Source organism: Pagrus major, chromosome 5 (genome assembly GCF_040436345.1).
Source record: "Pagrus major chromosome 5, Pma_NU_1.0".
In the NCBI taxonomy this organism is placed as follows: Eukaryota; Metazoa; Chordata; class Actinopteri; order Spariformes; family Sparidae; genus Pagrus; species Pagrus major.
This window is the reverse complement of record NC_133219.1, coordinates 25,901,428-25,924,951: the sequence shown is the minus strand read 5'-3', so window position 1 is coordinate 25,924,951 and position 23,524 is coordinate 25,901,428. Positions and strand designations below refer to the sequence as shown.

Sequence of the window (23,524 nt, the reverse complement as noted above, 5' to 3'; positions counted from 1 at the left end):
ACTGGAGTCCTTGAACTTCATGTGCGTATTGCCCTCTACCTACCTGACATATTGTTCAAATGTGGCTTATGATTCATGTTTTTAACAGATCATTCCTTTCATTTGATGTCCCAAAATGTTGTGTGAAACCGGCTTCCTCATCTCCATCAGAACTGACCAAGAGTGGAGTGGAGTGGAACCTGGAGCAGTGGAACTTTCAATCCAGGCTTAAAGCCTTCTCTGTGGGTACACTTCCTGTAGCAAGCTACTGTATGTCCATCTTCAAGAAGATGTACAGGGTGTTGTAATGAAGCAAGCCTGTACATTACATTGCAGCCTTTGTCATAGCTACTGCTAAGGTTTTAGAAATACAAATATACATAAAACAAACTACAGTGAATATTTTGAAAATGTGACGTGGGTTGGCAACAGTATGTCGGTCTGACTATTGTTTGGCAATAGGTTGCCCATAGCAATACCATAGTGTCTAGCCATATGTAAACAAATGTGTGAGAGAAGCTGGAAGGAAAGATGGAAGTAATGATTGTTTTCTACAATGCTTTCTGAGGCTACCCTCTTCTTGTTAGTGCCCTTAAACTGACCAAGCCACAATAAGAATTTCTGCACCCTTTAAGTGCTTTGTTGAACCCTGACTTTGCAAATACAGACTTATCACATGGTGTGGTCCCTCATTACAATGTCAACTAAAATATGAAAAATGCACAGAAATACTGCATGAGCCTGAATCTTGGTAAAAGAGTAAACAAACCCTAGTTTAATTTAACAGCTCTTTAACAGCTCTGTCCAGAGACCACATGTTTTAGCACCAGTGGAACAGATCCTACAGACACTATCAATGAGTAATAAGAGGCCTAATGAGAACTGCTAACATGGTCTACATTTTAGTTGCACTGATTCAGATGGGAACCATTCACACAGACAGATGAGCAGGGAGAGCACTACAAACTGCAGATTGTGCCCTGAAGTTGAAATTCATATATGGCATTCCTTCATTATCTTTGTTATAGATAAAGGTAATTTCAGTACAGAGGACTTTGTGGAACCCTAGGAGTGTTAATTTTTTTTTCAGAAAAGCTACAGTGCAAACAAGATGTGTGAGAGAAGGATAAGCAATTATCTTTTTTTACATAGCGCAAAAATGTATAAGAAATTCACTTCAACAGCAATGTGAACTTGCAACACCAACAAATAATGCATTGCGTGTACAAAACCCCCAAATGCCATGAAAACGTAAAAAAACCTCTACATCTTTGCAATTAGCTTGTCTGCATCTAAATATAAATATATATCAATGCCTAATTGCAGCATGTTTTGTATTAATACATTTACATTTGTTTTCTCTTTGCTTTGGCACTGATTCATGCCAGAACAATGCTTAAACCATTGGGTAGTGTAGGTGAGGCTTGACCCTCGTGGCACAGTCATCGTTTTGTCAGGCGGATCAAGCTGAGAATATTTCTTCCTTGAGAAGAGTTGGAACGCAGCTTGGGATGTCCTCTCTGGGAATGCTGTGTGCTGGAGGAGGACATTGGGATGAGTCCTCTGTTTTGAAGCGATAAGAAAGGAAGTTCATGACTATCTACCTTTTCTGTGGCTCAAGAGTCTCTTTTCTGGGGGACACTTGGAGCAACCATTATTGTGGAGGTTATGGCTTAGTTCCCCCATCCCACCTTCTTTTTCTGTTCTTTTTTCAATCATTTCTCTCCACCTTGTGTCTATATACAGTGTGACTGGCTGATCCCAATGTCCTGTGTGTTTTAGAGCCAGTTAGCAAAAAGACAGGGCTGCTCCAGCACCAAGGAACTTACTGGGGAACAGCAAAGTGTTTTTCGAGGAAAAACGAGCAGTGAAAAACAGTGGATGATAGAGAGTTGGAAGCTTGAGCACAGTGTTAAAAGGATATGGTCAAAAGATATGGGATAATGTATCACAGTGGTCTGTCCGTCCATCCATCAATCCCAACTGCTCTTCTTCCACATCAGGACAAACAGGTTGGAAATAGCTTTACAAGACCAGTCAGAGGAGAGTGTGGCATCCTTCAAAATGGTGTGGCTGTCCATACATGTAACTACATGTCTAGTTCAGCAGTTACTTACATCCTCTCCAATGTCAATGGTCACCGTTTGAGTACCTGGACTAAAGGTGATCAGCGATCTACACCACGGCAGAATTTAGGCGTCTAGTCTTTTCTTTTTCCTTCCTTATCTCGACCTAGTAGTTGACCTTGGTGACAGCTCGTTCGCGGCCACCACCCTCCACCAGCTGGTTGACTGAGCGTTTGCGGTTCCGCTTAAATTTGTTCAGGTCCTTGTCGAAGACCTCACCGGAACGCAGTGCTGACACCAGATCGTCAAATTCCCCGCCAACCTCTTCTGAGGCGCCGCTCTTCTTGGCCCGCCGTTCTCGTTCCCTCTGCTCCTTGAGCTGTAAAATGGAGACAGGAAGTTTAAGACAGAGACAAACAGGAGCAGAGAGTAAAACACCTTTAAGTGTTTCAAACACTCGTAATGAAATTTTAAACCAGGAGTTATTTGTTGGTGACAGAAAATAATTGATTCTTCCTTTAATAACACAATAAAAACAAATTAAGGCTAAGTTCAGACTGACAGCGTGATTATTTGGAGGGCGAGATGATGGATGTCCTTTTCTGTGTTGGAAGGCAGAGTAGTTACTGACATCTACGATGTTACCACAGCAACCCATGCAGATAGGTTAGTGATGTCTGGACACAATAATAAAAAAAAAAAAAAAATATCAGACTTGCCTGCAGTCTCAGGTTTATACTCTAAATGTGTTACTCACCATGGCCTCCATTCGTGCTCTCCTCTCCTCCTCATCTTTACGTCGCTGCATGTTCTCCAGGTCTTGCCGTGCTTCGCCGAACGACTGCAAGAAGGTGTCAAAGATCCCGAAGAACTCATCAGGCTGCATCCTTCCTTCTTCCTCCCCAAAGTGCTTCAGAGAATTGGTAAACTGCACAGAGATAACACATACATAATTTTTTTTTTATATCAAGTGACCAAAAAGCTTGCCTGTGAACAGCTTTTGGGAGATTAACATGGACATAGCTGAAACATACACCAAAACCGAATGTAGTGTATTATCTGCCATGACCAAGATCTCTCATAATTTCTTCTTCTAGTGATAGGCACATGCGAGCCTGCATGTGCACACGTACACATACACACACACACACACACACACACACACACACACACACACACACACACACACACAAGGTGGGAGAACGATTGCATGATTTGACCACCGTATGTCCACCCTGTTCAGGCCAAGCTGTCCAGTGGTCTGTGCCAGGACAATGCTTGCAGCCAAATCTACTCTACATTCCTCCACACAGCTTTCTATATACAGTAAAAAACAGATCAAGGCCCAATATCCGTAAACATAATCTAATACTTAATATGTACAATTTCATTGATACACAGAGGTCAGAGTCAGTTGTTTCCATATCCTTGAAAAAGGTATACTATGCAGTATTTCCCTAAAAAGCAAAAAAAAAAAACAACAACAAAACACAATGGATGGACTCAGACAATAGTAGTGTCTCTCAATAATCACTTATGACCCACTCAAAGTGCATGGTGGTCTATTTTTTGTTTTGTTCGGAACATTTCAGGGCATAATCAGTCCCATTTCCACATCGTAAAATATTGAGGCTTTGTGTTGGAGAGCCATCAACCCAAAGCATCAGCATTTGGAGACCTGGGTATAATACTTGAGAATAATCTTTCCTTCTGCATAATCGCTAACTACACCTTTGAATGATGTGTTCACAAAAGCAACAAATGCTGCATAGTATGATTTTAAGAGGAAGAACAGAAGTTATCAGCTAAATGTATTTAAAGCTGCATTAATTATTATATATTTTGGCCACCGGGGGGCAGCGGAACATGCTGAAAACCCGGTGTCGACAAATAGTCACTGTATAAAGTTGTTATGGCAGACATGTTCATAAACAACTTGTGGACATGTTGCCTATTTACACATCCATCAGACAAGCAGCAACATTAGCGTTCATTTGGATTCTGATCTGACTCTCTTTTCATCACTGTTTTGGTTTCCACCATCTCCAAGAAATACAGGATCTAGCTCTTTAGCTCCTAAATGTTCCAGTGTAGAGCTCAACTAGAGGTTTTTTAACTTCAAAGTCAATACAACTGAGAGGAACTGCAGAGTTGGGTGTTCCTTCTCTGTGGGTTCATCACTGTGGTAACCCCTTTCACATTTTATGTAGTAATTTGTTGTATTTTTTTTTATATAGAAATATTGGTTAGTGCAGCTTAACATATTAAAAGTAAAAGTACTAATAGCGTAGATGGCCGCTATCAGAGGTTTTGGAATGAAAAATATGACGGCTACTGGATTTTTTAGTACTTGTGTTTATCTTTTCCACAAATGCTTGTTTGTCCATCTTAACTTTTGTTTTGTCACATTTGCAGAGTGAAACATTTAGATTGCACTGTGGAACTTTCAGTGGATTTAAAATCATAGGAAGCACATCATCAAGTTATTAATTGTGATATATATACATAATATGCATTCACAAGTAAGTAACTGTGCTGGATGACCCTGCAGGCCAAAATCATCTTCAAGCACCAGTCTCTACTACACTATACTCTGTTCTATTGTTGTCCTATGTTGGAGTAAATGTACATAAAACATATCATTTTATTTTATAGAAGACAAATATACTGCATGTGGTTGTAGTGTTGTGATATGAAGGAGTTGGGGCTCGCTCTTTTCTGAGGATACAAAATCCTCCTATCATTATGGGCTGGTCACCATGGCAACCCCCACCATCATCCCTCTCCCTCCTGTAATTATGTGTCTGGTCAAATCTGTTTCCTCTCGTCCCCTTGGGTCTGTGTTAAATGAGTAAACACACACACATGCATACACACGAACAGAAATGGAGAATGTGAAGTCACACAGATTTAGCTCACCTCACACAGACATAGTACACAGTGCTGCACTCTGTGAAAGGCTAAATAAAGGAGTTTTTTATATGTCCCTGCCCTTTGTGCTCAAATTTGTATTTGTTCGTCATAGATGTTGATTGGAGACATTGTCAAGCCTTTGGTTTTGAAAATCCACTGAATTTTACTGGCTGTTTCAAATTAGCTCTGGTTAACACATCATGGATTTGGACTCCACAACCACTGCTTAAATCCTGCCAATTATTCAGAGGTATTGTGACTGCTCTGCATGTCGGAACTTGCTATGAAAATACATTCATGGGATACCTTATTAACTAAACTACATACTGTATTTTTACAAACAACATTAAGCACAAAATTGTTTTTATTCAGCACGAAGACCTTTGTACAGGGAGAGAGGGACGTCCTCAAACAATCAATAAGGTCCCATTGATCCCTCAGCCTCTGTGGACACTAATACAGTGTCCTCCACCATATCAGTCTGGCAGCTACGCTGTGCCAGCTTATTTAATGCTGCAATGAAGAAGTTAAGAGATGGTCTAATAGTTGAAGCATTATGAATTAGCAGCTGTGAGGTGGTACATTCAAAGTGGGCAAGTGGAAAATAAGTAGAAATGAACACAGGGAAAAAAATGTTGCAGAGAAAATGCAGTATTTCAGTTTCTGCAGAGCTTTGGTTAGAGATGCACCTGTATAAAGGGGTCAGCAATTTCAACTGCACAAAGCATGGAGACAAAGATTCCATTTGTTGGTCACATGGTTAAAACCCAAATTATGCTCTATTAGAGAAAAATTCAGACTTGGGTTAGGGTTAATACCATTAGATATATTGCTATAGATATAGTAATTTTGTACAGACAGTCATGGTTCCCAGCGGATACACTCTAATGACTTTAGTAATCCTCTGACTTGTCCTCTTGTGTCAAAGCAGGTTTAATTTTTTGGTTCAGAGTGAAATATTTCAACAACTTTTGGACTGCCATGTAATTTTGTACCGCTGTCATGTCCCCCCTCTCGATGTATATTAAAAAGCTAGCCAATGCCCTAATTTTTATCATCAGATCGAATTTATGATTTGTCCAATACTTTGTTTTATAAATAAATACCTGCAAAACTGATGACATTCCCATCATTCTCAGCTTTACTTTGTGTTAAGTGCTTATTAGCAAATGGTGAACATTGTAAACATTATTATTAGATATCTGCATGTTAGCATTGCTGTTGTGACCACGTTAGCATCCAACTGAAAGATCAACTTGCTTGTGCGAGGTGAACCATCATTATGTGTTATTTTTGTCAAAATTACATCACTGCTGTGTGGCAAATCAGTCCACAGTTTGCAATTACACTTGTGTGATCCTGCAATGATAACAGAACTTGGATAATAATAAAAGACCTTTCACGTGCTGTGATAAATTAGCTACACCAGGTAAGTTTCACGTCTCTACAGGTTAATTCTCATACTGTACTAAAACTATAATGGCTGCCTGTAAAGTGAGAAAACACATTTATAAGATCACTCAAGACAGACAACACAACAGTCAGAAAACATAAAACAATGACTTTAAGCAAATGGACTCAAATGTTCAAAGACACTGGTTCGGTTACATTGATAATGAAAGTGCGACTTGAAAAACTCTGATGAAGACAGGTTGATATGCAAGTGCTGTTTTTATGGTTCCAACCCTGCCAAATTCACATTGGTGCCTGAACAAGGATTTTTTTGAAGCCACTGTTTACAACTGTAATCAATTTCGTCTTTTATTTTCATATTTACCCTTCCAACAGCACATGAGGCAATTTAATATCCTGAAGCATGCCCTGGTCTGCTTTTCTCTGTTTGAAACTGAGCTGAATCTTATATTGTCTATGAACATGTCAATGTGTGGGTTTTTTGGTTGCTAAGAATAAACCCAACCAATCTCTCTGGATAACAGGAAAATCCCTTCTCTGGAAACCTCTGTCCCAATAACCCACATGACCTTGGACAACTGTAATCCTTTGTAATGTATGTAGTGGTGTCTGCTGAGGCTGTGTGTGTCGTTCCCACTCTCTTGTAGACATACACACTCACACATATTGTTGCCATGGAGCTTTATGAGCCTCACTGAACTGCCTGCACTGTTGAGTCATCCTCCTCTACCTTCTTGAGGCACAGAGCGCACACCAACATCCATATTTGTATTCCACTGGAAACCTAATGGAGCATCAGATAGCCTTGACAAGCACTGAGTTAAAGTTAGAGTCAGACTCCCCATTTACTAACCACACACACACACACACACACACACACACACACACACACACACACAGTATATACACACACAGACACACGGTCGTGTTAGGAAAAATGTGTGTTTAGAGTCTGGGCCGGTGAACACAGGTTCTTTTGTTTTACAGCAGTAACTGGTGCCCTGCTCCTCTCGTTCTTTTCCCATGACGTACCAACTGGCCAGTTTTCCCTCCGATTTCTTACCGACCTCCTCCTTGAACAAATAATTAAGTAGAGGGGAGGCTCTGAATGAAACCCAAGAGATTTTCCTCCTTTCTTTCGCTCCATCTCTCTTTCACAATCAGATGATTCTTTGGAGAATTTAAGCAATTTGGGTGGGTATTTAGCATCACTGTGTCAATTATTTTGGAAAATGATAAAGTAGGATGTAATACTTGTACTAATGTAACTACTGAATGTAGTCTGCAAAGTTTAAAGCTTCCAATGTGTCAGCATCAGGCTGCTAAATGTGCAACAGAGTACCAAGGCCTGCAAATTAAATAAAATGTTCACATAAATCTTTTCAACACTCTTACTTTGGGATTCCCACAGTCCCACTGATGTCTTCAGCTTACATACTTCCTGCCATACATCAATACATCAGCCAGCAGGGTTCAAAAGGACATTTGTCCCAGTTCTACAAAGAAGGAGGGTGTAGTTTCAAACACTAACTCATAGAGACAAACACAAAGGGAGGATGAGGGGGGAATCCACAGTAATCTTTCAAGAAGTCATCACACTGCACTAAGAGGAAAGCACAGGGGTTTCATGGTTTCTCCCTTAAGTATTCTGCCTCTCTCTTCCTCCTTCCTCTTCTGTCTGTCAACCAGCCAAGGAGGCATTAAAGCCACCTGCATGGACATTTGAACTTACAGTATGGTCCTGTCCAGACCTGGACATGAAATCGCAATATCCTCCAATAGACTCCCTTGACAAATTGTGTGACTTTAAGATTTGGTGAGTGAGGAGAAACTTCAGAAACTTTGCAAAACAGCTGAGGCAAATTCGAAATCTTTTGTGCCTTTTTGTAAATTACGCATTAAAGGCAATACAATAAGTTGTTTATTTCCTTGTTAAAGTGTCAGTTTGTCACTGCATTGCTGAACCAGACTGTCTGCTTCCTTGTCTGAGGTGCCTCCGTCACAGCTGTTTGAACACACTATTTCAACTGATTTCACCTTATACACTAAAGACAGAAAACATGTCAAATTTTAGAAATACAGGAATCAGTGACCAATTTGGACTACTTATTTGTTGCCTGTGGAGAAAGTCCACCAAACTCCTTTGAAAATCTCTCAATTTTGTGAGTTGTTGCATTAGGAGAAACTTTGTTAAGTGCTATCTACAACAAATTCTTAACTATTTGGGCCTTCTTGTAAATTCGGCGAATGTTATACACAAGTTATTTATTTCTTTGTGTTAAAAACAGTGTCTGTTTGTCCCAGTGATGTACTTGTTTATTTGCATATAGAGCGGGAAAGTGAGATCCACTCGAAACACATGTTAATGCCAGGTGTGAAGTGACAGGCTTAAAGCTGTCTACCTGTGAATGGATCACTCAGGATGAATGTTAATACCAGATCTGATCAGGGCCTATGATCTTCTTTTACATTCACATTTAATGTTCACTGTAGAACTGAGGGGTTCAGCAGTTTGTTACCTTGTCCTTGGCTTCACTCAGTTGGTCCTCCAGTTCAGAGAAGCTGAAGCCAGCCACGGTGATGAAGTCACCGATCACAGCCACAAACTTATCCCCACGTTCCCTTGTCCTGCTCTGCTGGTAGAGCAGCTCCTGAAGGGGGGCAAGGCAGAGAGATGTGGGATTTTAAAAAAGATAATAGGTTAAGTTATGAGATTATTGTGTGCTTCATACACTGAGAGAGGAGGGAGAAAGAGAGAGACAGTGACCTTTCCTTGAAGCCAAGGGAAGAGAATCTGATGGATGGGGATGATTTTAAAATGTTTTGAAGTTCCTCAGTTAGGAAAAAATAATACAAACAAACCCAACAAAAAACGAAGATCTCTGTGGTGTGTAGTATTTATATGTGCCTTCATGTGTGCGTGCACATAAGCCCTTGTTTCCGTGTGTGGCTGCAAATGTGACATTTGTCGTTCCATGTCAGCATTGCCAGCATTTAAACACCTCACCCTGCTGTCCATCTCTGCCATGCTCGAAAGACATAATTACAGACAGGAGAAGAACCAATGGGAAGGAACGTGACACAAACGCAAAATAACTCACCGCCTCAAGAGCCTTTAGTCCGCTTTTGATACTGTACACCTCTTTTTCCAACTCTGCCAAACTAGTGAAAGAAAGAAACAAAAAACTGTTATGGAAGCCATCTCCATCTATTTTCTTGTGCTGCACTTCGCTACACCTGTGGGGGTAAATTATGTGTCCTGATTTCTATTTTCAGTTACTTTTTCCAAGTAAAAGATTCCAAATCTGTGATAGAAAAGAACTAAATCATAATCAAAATCATGTATTTTTTAACCATATACCAACTGTTTCACTTTAATACTTTAAACCACATGCAGTTAGGAGGACGAGTGTACTCCACTCTGCTGTAATAAAGATACATACTGTGGGTATTGTGAGATGTTGTGCACTCACTTGACTTTGGCAGCCTCTGGCACACTACTGAGGTCCTGCTGGATGTTCAGTGTGTCAGGGTAGTTCTTCTCAAAGATCATGATCAGGTAGTGCAACATGGTGATGTTCCTGTTGAATCACAAGTGAAGAAACACTTTTTTAAGTACCACCGTGAATACTAGGCTTTTACCCCATTTGCATTTTGACTATATTAAGCCATGGAAAAGCATGCTGCATTAGCTGCTAGGAGTGCCAGTGGAACTATTTTTTATACAGAATACTTCGATTTAAAGAATAAGTTCACTCAAAAAACAAGTCCCCATCTACTTCAGTTGTTTAGGAGAATGCTGCAACACTGTTTTGCAGTGGAGTTCCAGAAATGTTTTGTGGACTACAAAACTTACCCCAAATTTCCATCAGTTGAGGGTGAGTAGGTAATGACTGATTTTTTAATTTTTGGGTGCTATAGGTTTATGTCATATCCACAGTCTCTCCTGGCCCACCTGTCTATGCTGGACTTGGTGTCAGCGATCTTGTTGAGACTGGAGACCTTGAAGCCGTAGGCGTTGCCTCTCTGGCCCTTGTTCATGAAGTTGCCAAAGGCCAGCACCACCTCCAGGATCTGAGTCATCCTCTTGCTCCGGACCACCTCCCTGGATGCGTTCAGGATGGCTAAAGGAAAATGGAGAAAGAGAAGCTGCTGGAGAAATCATATAGTTGGTGATTGATACATGTGCACTTTGCTGAGTGCATCAGTTTTTATATTGCATAATGAACTGGCCTTTTTCCATTCTCCTACATTCTGTTTCTCTACTCAGCCCCCACAAATACACATGAAAACGAAGTCTAAACTGTACGTGGCCCAGAGGTTCTCATTCTTTCCTCTGTTTTTAACATCCTTCATGATGATTGATCAATATTCCCCAAAACAACTGGGCAGCTCAGTGGGGAAACCCATCAAGTCCTTCCAACCATCCATAAAACAGCAGGGGGAAGGGAATATTCCAAACACAACCCCATGCTGTCCGTTTCTTTCCCCCCCAGAGAACAGACTTATCTGGCAAAGTGCAGGTGGTTCCCCCTCTCCACAGAGGAAACCTCAGCATGAATGTGAAAATCATTAACAAAATCCATATTGTTATTGTTAGAGTTCTGTCTGCTGTGATACAGCATGGGAACCATTCTTCTGGCTCTGCTGACAGGGTTCTGCTGGATGCAGATAGTCCTGGCAGCCCACAGCATTGTCTTTTAAAATGTTTCTATTGAACATGCTGGGTGGTCCAGGATAATATAGTCTCATCTAGAGTATATGACAAGTAACATGAATAATAAAAGGGGATGAGAACTTCATTATGGGCATTGATGAACAGTGTGGTCTGGGAACCTCTGGATCCAACAACAAAGATTCTGGAGGCTTGAATCAGTATTCATCCGCTCATACTTTCTTTCCATTCCTTGCAGCCAGGAATGTATGTCAGAAGATATATTTTATTCCATCTCAGATGAGAACAGATAGTGTGTCAAAAAGGCTACAGAAAACACAGGGCTAAACTGTCAGTCAGCAATTGCTGCAAATAAAACACAGTTAGCAAAACTATTGTAATGTGCTCATGAAAACTGAGAAAGTCATGTCAGCCAGCAGAAAAGTTGTTTTCAAGTCGCTCAGTCATGATACACCAATGTGTACACACGTGCACGCACACGTCTATGGACCTCATTGGAAGCCTTTTCCCCGAGTCTTTGAAGTGAGCTGCAGTGTTTACGAGAAAGGCTCTCCCCTCTCAACATGGGCCAGCTTTCCAAAACAGCCTCCTTGGTAACTTGGAAGCTGGCTTGAAGGGAAAACTACAGTGGGCAAATATACAGTCAGCCCCCCCCCCCGCTCTCAGCATGTACACACTTGCACACTTAACTTAAAGAAGGATTTTCACAAGTTGTTGTGAAAAGTATTGGTCATATTCTTCAAATGTGGTGCCTTTTTTCACTTCTAGGCATGTAAGCGTGTACAATCATTTGAATGTGGTATGCTGTAAAAGCATGTTCTTCAAAATGTAATCTTCTGCTCCATTTGTGTGTAACAGAATTCAAACTTTCAAACGTGTACTGTTTTAGGACAGTTTTAAATAAGAAAGGAGCCTAATATTTCTGCGGTTTAAAGAATAAAACCGTTGTCATTTTGTATTTTTCTTATCGTCAACAAATTCTATAAAAAGTCCAAAATCAACAGCAGGCCTCATGCAACAACCAATCATACAGACAGAGTTTTTTGGCACATAGGAGTGATTCAAGAGAATCACAACACATCGTTGGCAGCTGTACTATTACAGATACTACAAGGAGTTTTTAACTGGTTCTGAAACAGTTCAATTTAATACTGAGGCCTCTATATGACCTAAATAAGCAAATAAGATCATCAGAAAGAAGATTGTCTATGTCTGTGCAGTTATGGTTAATGGCTTTCAATGAGTTGAACACAATGATTTACAGCACGCAGACTGGAAGGGCCTATGTTTACATTTCCTCAGGCGAAGTTTGGCAGTAAATAGAGGCCTACATTAGCCAATTAGCCAAAGCTGGAGAAAATTTTTTTTTTTGACATTATATGTTGTGGCTCCATGGCACAGGGGAAGAAGATGTATCAGTCACGAGATGTATAAAACACTGTTTTAAGTCTTTTAGATGGAATATGTTGACACTATCATATACTAAGAAAAATATAGGTATTTACCTGCCCAATCCTTAAATCCTTAAAATCACTGAGCGTTAAGTTCTCTGCCTTATAGTATCCTCCAAGGTCATCGTCCTTACCTTCAACCTTTGGCTTGGTTTCACCTAGACGCTCTGCAAACTTCTTCTTAAAGAATAGAGCTTGCAGTCTCTGCTGGTAGTGGTCAATTCTGATGACGGGAAGACATAGGTAAAGGGAGGAGAAAGGAGAACAAATAAAAGAGTGAGTAACATTTGTCTCCAGGGGAGTATAATTTCAAAGCTTCACCCAATTTTAAAAAAAACTCTGTCAGTTTTCACAGGCCTTTTATCATCTACTGTAATAAGCTCTCATCAAGTTAGAGAGTTGACAAATGGGTATAGTAAACTTGCCAAGATGCTCACTGAGGAAGGGAGTGGGAATATAAAAAGGCACAAAAAAAGAAATAAATCCCAGATGTATTCCTCAGACCAAAGGAAATGCAGTCAAAAGAAAGAAAGTGGACAGGATAATATTTCCCTGAAGGAAATGAAAAGGCTTAATTATCTTGTACAAACAGAGCAGATTTTGAGAAAGGATGGAATGCAGAAAAAAAGGAAATGACTTAAAACGTCCCAAATCTCTGATTTGATGCAAATCCTCAAAGGAAGCCATGACTTATTTTCTCAGCTAAATGATGAATCACCCTGAAGTTTCAGGCTTGATCTTGATCCCGACCTTCCCATGCTGCTTTAAAGCTCATTCTTCATGAACAGACATTGTGCTTTTCAATGTCTTAGGATCTATTTGTGGCTGATGTCTTGATTCTGCAAAATATCTGCAAGGTTGTTCACTTCCTAAATCTTCCATTTTAAATGCATGCCATAGACTACACTACATATAAACATACACAACACACTACACACTACATACACTGATATATTGTGTATTCCTCACCATATCTCACTTTCTTACAAACTGCCCTACATAAAAAATAAGAAAATAAATCAACCAGCCCTGCAATTAGCAGATCTGTGTGGTTCCATGCTTTGCAGATGGTTTGGCATCATTAAAAATATAGTAGATACAGAAACCAGAACTATGGCATAAATGTTGTCACCTGAAGCAGAGTTACACAAAAATGTTGTCCTGTGTACCTGCTCATTTCAAAGAGGAAGCGATCAGCCCTGGCCATCCGCTCCAGCTCATGTTTGTGCTCCTCCAAGAGATCAATATCACTTTTCTCAGGGACAAACTTCAGCAGCTGCAATGGTACAAGAAGAGCATTAATCCAAATGCTAATGCAGTTCTGCAGAGTAAACTGAAGTGTATAGTACTGAACTTTTCTTGCTGAAAATCCAGCAATAGTTTTAATTTAATGTTGATTATCATTATTACTTTTGCTGTAATATTTGTAAACTACAAATAATTTGATGAGATCCACTTCCTTTTAACATTAAACATTAAAAATATATATCACTGTCTGAGGAAAGTGCTGGTTTGGCAAGGTACATCAAACCTCTTTGAAGCCTTAATTGAATAATAGAACAGCAGTTTTTTTTTTATCCCAATCAATCAAATCTATTTTTACCTCCCCAAACAATCATTATGCATGATGCTACTACCATGCTACACACTGTACACATGGTCATTTATCAAGAACTGAACCTTACCTGCTCCAGCATATCTTTGGCTAGCTCTTCTCTCTCATCCATCTCTAAGATTGCCCTCTTGATCTCTTCGTTGCTCATTTTTAACCTGCATAGCAAGAATTACATTTATCATTACATTGCCATATACAAACACAACACAGAAAACTGTGATTCTAACACACTGAATACTGGTCTGGACCAGCACCAACCCCGGGAGCACTGCCAGCTGTTTTCAGTGCATCTCATCAGTGTTAAGTGTGCTGGGTTGTGATCAATAACAGCATTGTTAGTTGCTGCATCAAAGCCTTATTGACCAACTGCTGACCCCGTTTGGGTCTAGTTTGTGCCCTTAGGCCATCTACTATTGACACGTGAGTGAGCTCAGGGACCATGTTGCAGTTTTGTCTGACAGAGAGAGGTCTCAGGAAGTCTGTTTATTGATCTGTGAAGAAGGGTTAGGATTCAAATTCTCTAAAGGGCTTTGGATCGTTGCTGTTAGGAGACATACAAATGGTAACCATATTGTTGGGTGGATCTTAAATGATGACAAATGATTCCGGTTCAGTTATAGTGGGACTAATAACCCCTTGGGATAGAGGGGTCAATTTTCTGTGTCTTAATTTATTATTATTTATTATTTATTTAATGCGCAAAATACACATTAAGGGGATTATTTTAGTTCAGATTTCTGTTGTGGACATTTAAGCAAATGAGTGCATCTTTAATCAAACAGCCTAAGTCAACATAATGAAACAAGAAATTTAAACCTGACATGATCCAATGTTCAGATTTCTGTTTTGGAAATGTATGCAAATTAAAGCAATTCAATTATTTGATTAGATAATGCCTCATTGCATATTTAAACATACAATTTCAGAAGTAATTTCAAAAAAGTAATTGCCTTAATGTAAGTAATCAACTGTGGAAGTTTCATGGTGATATCTTTTGAAATCTGAACACTACTCCAGAGATGCATCCTCACCTAGACAATTCTTTCCATCCATCATATGACCTTGTTTGCTCTTTCTTTCAAAAAAGTGTTTGGATGGTAATTCACTTACACTGACAGATGTCCTTGTGTGTCCATTAAAAACACATTTCCTGTACCAGACATAAGCAGCACCTGCCTCAAGCAACTTCACGCTGAATTACAGCTCTATACACTGACGCAAAAGCTGTAGGGTCGTGTATTTCACAAAAGATTATAGTCTTATTAACAGATAATAATTACTTGTTCATTGATGGTAGAATATACGCTGCTCAAAAACATCAAGGGGACACTTAATCGTCACAGTATCAGTATCAGTATCAATATCAAGTTAGTTAAACTTCAGGGATATCAATCCATATCCATTTAGGAATTTAGGAATGGAGAGGCAAAAGCAAGACAACCTCCAAAAAGGGAATGGTTTTGCATGTGATGGCCACAGACAAGTTCTCTCTCCTCATCCTTCCTGACATCCTTGTCACTACTGGTAGCATGAGGTGTACCTGCAGCCCAATCAGGTTGCACAGGTAGTCCAGCTCCTCCAGGATGGCACATCCATATGTGCAGCCACAAGAAGGTATGCTGTGTCTCCCAGCACAGTCTCAAGAGCATAGAGGAGATACCAGGAGACCAGCCGATAGACAAAGAGAGCTGGACAGGGCCATAGAAGGGCATCAACCAAGCAGCAGGACTGTTATCTGCTCTTTTGTGCTAGGAGAAATAGGAGGAGCACAGCCAGAACCCTATAAAATGTCTCCGGCAGGCTACTGGTGTGCATGTTTCCGACCAGACTATCAGAAACAGACTCCATGAGGCTGGCATTAGGGGCCTGTCATCCTCTAGTGGGACCTGTGCTCACTGCCCAGCACGGTGCAGCTCAATTGGTGTTAGGCAAGAACACTAGAATTGGCAGGTCTGCCATTGCCGCCCAGTTCTCTTCACAGATGAGAGCAGGTTCACACTGAGCATATGTGACAGGAGTGAAAGAGTCTGGAGACGCCGTGGTGAACGTTATGCTGCCTGTAACATCATCCAGCATGACCAGTTTGGTGGTGGGTCAGTGATGGCCTGGCCTGAGGAGGCATATCCTTGGAGGGTAGCACAGACCTCCATGTCATAGCCAATGGTACCCTGACTGCTGTTAGGTTCCAGGATGAAATCCTCAGAGCGATTGTCATACCTTATGCTGGTGTAGTGGGCTCTGGGTCGCTCCTGGTGCAGGACAAGGCCCGGCCTCATGGCCAGAGTGTCTAGGCAGTTCCCCTGACCTAAATCCCATTGAGCACCTATGGGACATTATGTATCTGTGCATCCGACGCCACCAAGTACCGTCACAGACTGTCCAGGATCTCACTGATTGACTGGCTGGATCGGCCTGTGATTTAAATTTTTTATTTTTATTTTTGGTGTGATTTTGGATCCAGCCCTCAATGATGATGATGAAAGATTTTCAACTTGAATAATTCAAGTTCTAAAGTGTTTCCTTAGTTTTTTTGAGCAGTGTTTATAATAATCATTTTGACTGGGACCCGTACTTTGAAAGCAGGATGATACAATTCTGCGCACGTCTCCCGTCGATGACTGACAGCTCCTTGACCTTCCGCGTGCTGACGTATATGTCATCCATAGAGCCCGTCTCTTTCTGCAGATAGATAAAAGCAAAGAACCAGATTAACTTTGCAACATAGTTTTGATTATAAGAGTGCTCATATAAAGTGCAAAGCCTGCAAAATGAAATGTCGCCTCCTCACATCTGTTTGACATCAACATCTTGTTGAGAGATGACATGACCCCTGTCAGCATTAAACGATGCATTACTTAGATATTTGAAAAAAACTTAAAAACTCAAAAGAACCAAGGCCAGTTGTTGTTTGATCACAGCCACTATGAAGCGCAGACTAAAAGGTAGCACTCCCGCCAAATACTTCAGTTGGCTTCAGGTCAGGTTCCCTTGCCTGCTTCTGCAGTCACTGAGGCCATGATGCATGACTGATTTAAAAGGTTTAAACCCTGGGCTTTGCAAAGTTCACAAATTCATGCCAGTGCCAACAAAAAATCTAAAGCAGGACCTTACGAGGGTAGATTTTATTTGGTGAGTTACCACTACAAACACAATGCAGGCAGGCCTATAAACCTCTCAGAGAAACAGGAAACACTACTCAAAACTTCAGTTCAAGCCAGTCAGATATTTTTGTAAGCTTCTCACAAATGTAGTATTAAAAATCTGCACAACAAAGAATACATGTAGCTATATGTTAAACACATTCTATTTAAGGTCCTAACTGGTTTCCTGCTTGCCAGAAAATCCTTTGTGAGGTTGCTGACTATGATGTATGTAAAACAGATGCGGCTTGTAAAAAACGTGTCATTTTTCCATGCCTGCTTTGACCTGAGCTGCCTGGCAGCAGAATGAGGTTGGTACTGGTTTAAATCCACAATTCCCATTTCCTGGGTATGCAAAAGCCCCCTCTGCCCATGCGCTAAAGTTTATTTTGCTTACTTGTGTATAGCATGTGCACTCAACCCGGTGTAACTGATAATTAAAAATATGGCAATGATGATGAAGATGTATGCTGCATTTACATGAGGGTCTTTAAACCTGAATTACTTGTTTTTTTTAAGCACTGACATATTATTGCCTTATAAAGATGATATAGTCAAGGTGTTTAGGCATCCAGCAGACACAGAGCAATATTAGTATTCATTTGGAGTTGTGTTTTTGGTGACACAACAAACGCAAATCCTACATCTCTTGAGAAAATATATTGTAATATGACTCTTAAGCTGTTAAATGCTCCACTGTGTTCAGCAGCTAGTTCCCAACTTTGTCTGTCTGCTGTTTGGTGTGGAGCAGGTAGTGTATAGGGGGGTTTTAGAACAACACTATGAGAATGATGAGAGTGACAAAAAAATAAAGTTAAATGTAGAGATAGACTGATATGGTTTTTTCAGGGCCGATACCAATACCAATTATTAGTAGTCAAGGAGGCCGATAACCGATATTTGGAGCCGATATTCATTTGCAGTAAAAAGGGAAAATATTGGCCTTGATGCAGTTACATTATGTCTTAAGTCTTGAACAGCAATATCCTGCTCCTCTCTACAAGAAACTGTCAAAGACAGCTTCAGGACACACTTCATCTAACAATATGTCATTTTCTGCTGCTTTGGATCTCTCAATCAACACAAAAAAAGGTAAAGTAAAATAACTTGGTAGTTAAACAGCCATTATTGCCCTACAGTTTTCTCTCAGACAGACGGTGCTTTGCTGTCAGTTTCTGCAGCTTCTCATGTGGCTTACACACACACACACACACACACACACACACACACACACACACTATTCTCTAGCAATCCCCTCAACGTGCTTCCCTGCAATAAAACTAACTGAATTTTACTCACACACACACACTTCTTACTTTGATGACTGACTATTTCCCTATCAATATTATCAGCAACCTTGTTTCAAGTGATTAAACCGTTAAAAACACTAAATAGCCTGCAGCATCTTCACTTCTATAATCAGTGTTTATCATAGGAACAGACAGCTGCTGCTAACGTGTTGGGCCTCACAGTAACGTCAGTAGTCGTGAGTTGTAGAGTTCAGAGCCAGAAGGAGAAAGCGGACCGGTGGGGCTACCGGCGGGCTACGTTACTATCACGGACTATTTCCATATCGATATTATCAGCAACCTTGTTTCAAGTGATTAACAAGCACGTCTGGAGGGACTGCGAGCGGAGAGGAGAAAAAGTTTTGCCGAACGGAACCGGCGCTGTTCCTGGGGGCTTGGTTTCGAAGGTAAGTTAAGGCAGCAGACTCTCCCGAAATTGTAATAAACATCCCAGTCCTCTACACTCAACCACTACTAGTAACATTACTGTGAGCCCATTAACGTTATATAAACAAAAGCGGCAGCTCTGCTCGCTCGCAGTCCCTCCAGACGTGCGTGTTAATCACTCGAAACAAGGTTGCTGATAATATCGATATGGAAATAGTCCGTGATAGTAGAAGTCTGTGTGTGTGTGAGTGAGAGAGTAAAAACCTAATGAACTGAATTCAGTCCAGTTTTATTGCAGGGAAGCACGTTGAGGTGAAGGCTGATTAGCATTAGCGTAACGTTAGCCCACCGGTCCGCTTGGCTCTACACGCTCAGCAGACTGTAGCGAAACTCTACAACTCACGTGAGCACTGTGCATGCACAGCTTTCACTGCTGATTGGCTGTTACCTGTGCCGTGGCTCTGCGTGTAACCAGAGTGTGTAACCAATCAGATGGTGCTGTGGGTGGGACAATGCTGGAGACAGAGTAGTGACAGCAGACAGAGAGGCGCGGCTGCATCAGAGCCAAAATAACCCAGTTTTAAATTGATTTCTTATCGGCTGTCGGATTAAAAAAAAGACCGATGCCGATATGCTTCAAAATGCCGAATATCGGCGCCGATAATCGGCCCGGCCGATAATCGGTCTATCCCTAGTTAAATGCACAGTATGCAATTTCTGCCTTGATGGGTCTCTCAATCAAAACAAAACAAAAGACATTTGGATCATGGGAGTTGTTGTATTCATTGCTAAACAATCACCATTGCAGATGAAAATCTACCATGTGACTTTAATCATCTCTCCTCAAAGATGATAAATTCACCTCCTATTTTACCCTAGAATTCAAAATGTTCTATTCGATCACTTCATCATCTACTGACAATCCCTCTATCCTTTAGGGGACATGTAAAGCCTATTCCTGGGGTCCTTGATAATGTCTTTTGTAGAATTCAGGAGGCGTCAAAAGAACAAACAGTGAATCTAGAGTAGCAAATTTGGAAAATGTTACATATCTAGCCCAAACCCAAACCCACTCAAGGACCTGATGGCTGCACGTATTGCACTGAACACTTTGTTGATTCAGGACTCCGAGTACTCTCTTAAATTTCCGAGAAAGAAGCTCTATTAGTTTGGGGACAAAACCGGTAGATATCTTGCTAATCTCATTAGAAAGAGGGCCAATTCCCAAACTACTGTTTCAATTAGGGACTCCAAGGATGTCAGATCATTTGATACAAAAACTATTAATAAAGAATTTGCACTACTTTACTTGCATTTATACATATCTGAACAGCCTGATAACACCCTAGACCTTATGTGTTAATTTTTCTCAGACCTGTGACTCCTGCAGGTGACAGATGCTCAAGAACTACAGTAAAATACCCCAATTACAAGAGAGGAAGCATTGCTTGCTTTGAAAGCAATGCCATCAGGGAAGGCCCCAGGGCCAGATTGGTTTGGATGTGGATATTCTCTTCGACCCCTTGTTGGCTATGTTTAACCATTCTTTAGAACATGGGATCCTACTTCAAGGATCTGGCCGGAGATAACATGAGAAAGGATCCTTAATATAATTCAGCTACCTCAAGCCTTTAAGGGAACTGCTCTTGTGCTTTCTCTTGATGCCGAGAAGGCACTTGACCGGATCGAGTGGTCTTATTTGTTTTATACGCTGGAGAAATCTGGCCTGGGCAATAACTTTATCAAATGGGTCAGGGTTCTGTATAATACTCTAACAGTAGCAGTTCTGACAAATAGGCTCCTATCCAGCAATTTCTCTCTTTGCTGAGGAAATAGACAGGTGACCGTCTTAGTCCACTGCTCTTTGATATTGCTATCGAGCCACTAGCTCAAGCAATAAGGAAAAATGCTTTAATATCTGGTATCCTTGCTGGAAATTGAAAGCACAAAATTACTCTTTACGTGGATGATGTTTTGATATTTTTTATCTTGACTAGAAGCGGACATCGTCTGCCTAACCAAAGCTATTTAGTCTTTTGGCACTTTTTCGGGGTCTAACATTAATTTTGCAAAGTCTGAGGCTATGCTGCTGGGATCGTTTATGTCAGTTCCAAACCTGGCAGGGAAGTTGGGGAAGGACCAGTTATTTTTATTTTACCATGTCTTTTTACTTTCATCTTTTAATCTTGCAATGTCAAGTCTGAGCTGTTCTGGTTCTGTGTTCGGTGTTAACATGAAAAAAAGCAATAAATATATTATATAAAAAAAATATATGGACTAGCAGCATTAATAGTAAGGTCTGCGAGATAAAGGTTCACACATCCTAAGACATTTTAAAGAAGAACAACAGCAAACACTGTGTCCACATCCCACAACCAGTCACATAATAACACATTAAATACAACTGGCTTCTCTGGGTGGCTTCAGCATTGCAGAAGAGAAGGTGATAGAGCAGTAAAGGTAGGTAACAATGAAATGAAGATGCTAGAAGATCTTTAACTCACCTGTTTGAAGGATTGATTAGTGAGCAGCTCCTGCCCAGGCAGTCGGAGAGTGCAGAGAGACACAAAACAAATTGAAAACACATGCAAAGATTAGCACTTCAAGCAGAAAAAAGTGGTGGCTAGAGCAAAGAACTACAACTATGCACACTACAAGCTGAAGCTGGAAAGCCCTCTGTGGGAAAAAACAATATGAATCTACTGTCCAAGTCATCAGGGGCTCATGAAATCTTTAGTGAAAATCTAAAATATCTGAGCTGCATAGTTGAACCAAAAAGCTTTTAAACTCTACTCTGTGTCAGTTCCTGTATTATTAAAGAGGTCAAGATTGTTATAATGTATTCTTATGATTGCATCTACTTGACATAAAAAACAAGAATATGAAAAATGCACGCAGTTAACTAATCCTACAGAGGGTGAGTGTAAACCAAGGTCCATATTGAAAGGAAGACCAGTGACAAGCTGTAAAAACCAATTATCCCATGTATAAAAACATGGAACCGAGCTGTCAAAGCCAGGGAGTATTGGGTTTTTATGTGGCTATATTCATAAAGATCTGCATTTTACCGTTAGCCTGAGCCCATTAAAAACTGCTCTAAATAAAGAAATACCCAGAGTAAACCAGTGTCAGTAACAACTTCACATGACCCATTACTCTTTTATAGAAGCCTGAACAGAGAAGTTGTGCTTTTTACTGTCAGAAAGTTTTAAAACATGGCAGTAAAATGTATTTCAAAGGAATCAAACAGTTATAATAAGCTTAAGAAATGCTCCTCATTGAGCCTTAGAGACCTCACTTTAAACTGTGATTGCTAGAAACTCATTAGAGCATATTAACATTCCACTTAAAACCATTTGAGGCAGTAAATCATTTTATGCAATTGCACATAATATTATCACATGACAAGTGGTGTGTAATTAGTTTGTAGCAAGGAAGTAATTGCTATGTACTGTATGGTATCGCCCCAAAAGCGTGCATACTGCAATCATCCTATTAGTTAGTCCCTGGTTCAACATGGTTTAGTCAATTGCTTCTTTATTTTAGAGTGTTTGCTTTAGTAAAGAGTTTCCTTTATCGTGACTCCTCATGACTTCAGTGGTATCTGTAGCAGTATTGGTAATGACTGTTTCCTTTGTGTTGCCTTTATCCATGAGCCCCTGAAGACCCAGTCAGTGTCCTAATTCTCACACAAATGCGTTGCAGATACCAGGGCAAAGCCTGAGCTCTGTGGCATCTCTACAATAAGGCATTCAGCAGTGAACAGCTGCTCATGTTAGCCTGGAGCTTGGCACGCTCAAGAGTCCTCCTACAACATCCCACTCCTCATCCTATCGCACTCACTCACTCACTCACTCACTCACTCACTCACTCACTCACTCACTCACTCACTCACTCACTCACTCACTCTCACACACACACACACACACACACACACACTAGAGAATCAAGGAAAATTCAAACTTCAAATGCAATACACTAACAGTGATCAAAACATCAGGTATATAACAGATTTCTGTGTCTATATGTTGATGCTCGCCAAAACAAACACACCCACTGCACCACAATTTAGAAAACTGCATTCCAGAATACTACATCCCACTGTGCAAACCTGTTGTCTCTGATAGGCTGAAAACATCTTCTCTATGTCTTTGAGATCAAGAATCTTGAAAGCTCTCAGGTCATCGATGTCATTCCAGATGGTGCCATTGATCATATTCTGAAAATGGGGAAAGGAACACAAGGGATTAACAATTAAATACTGGTTAACATTGAATATATACTACTTCTAAATGTTGTTCTACGTTACTTACTCAATACTAACTAATATTCAAATCAAGGAGCAAAGAACAGATGCTTTGAATTTGAAATGATATCAGCTTATCATGCTCATTATATCATCATAAGATCTGCAGGGCCATAATGCTTTGATGTAAGAATCAAGGATCTTGATTTTAGTATAATGATATAATTGGACAACTGTGGATGTTATTAATATAGTGCAAAATTAGCTTCTCTCTTTCAACTGAATTTAAGTTTAAATGTTTTCACACAACAGGAGAACAGTTTGGCACACTAGATGTTCTCACTGTATTC

General features: G+C 40.4%; 1 protein-coding gene across 3 annotated transcripts in view; it reads right to left on the bottom strand.

Moving 5' to 3' along the window:
• Positions 1–727: 727 nt before the first annotated feature.
• daam2 (dishevelled associated activator of morphogenesis 2) overlaps positions 728–23,524 on the bottom strand; it is a 116,497-nt gene continuing 93,700 nt past the window's right edge. For all 3 annotated transcript variants that reach the window (XM_073467186.1, XM_073467185.1, XM_073467187.1), the window contains 12 exons: positions 23,040–23,147; positions 21,433–21,462; positions 16,685–16,791; positions 14,183–14,267; positions 13,667–13,773; positions 12,632–12,720; positions 10,327–10,495; positions 9,845–9,952; positions 9,473–9,533; positions 8,891–9,022; positions 2,803–2,973; positions 728–2,424 (listed from right to left, as the gene is read on the bottom strand). In XM_073467186.1, coding sequence (XP_073323287.1) covers positions 2,212–2,424; positions 2,803–2,973; positions 8,891–9,022; positions 9,473–9,533; positions 9,845–9,952; positions 10,327–10,495; positions 12,632–12,720; positions 13,667–13,773; positions 14,183–14,267; positions 16,685–16,791; positions 21,433–21,462; positions 23,040–23,147 — 1,380 coding nt within the window. In that variant the 3' untranslated portion in view covers positions 728–2,211. The remainder of the gene's footprint in view (positions 2,425–2,802; positions 2,974–8,890; positions 9,023–9,472; positions 9,534–9,844; positions 9,953–10,326; positions 10,496–12,631; positions 12,721–13,666; positions 13,774–14,182; positions 14,268–16,684; positions 16,792–21,432; positions 21,463–23,039; positions 23,148–23,524) is intronic.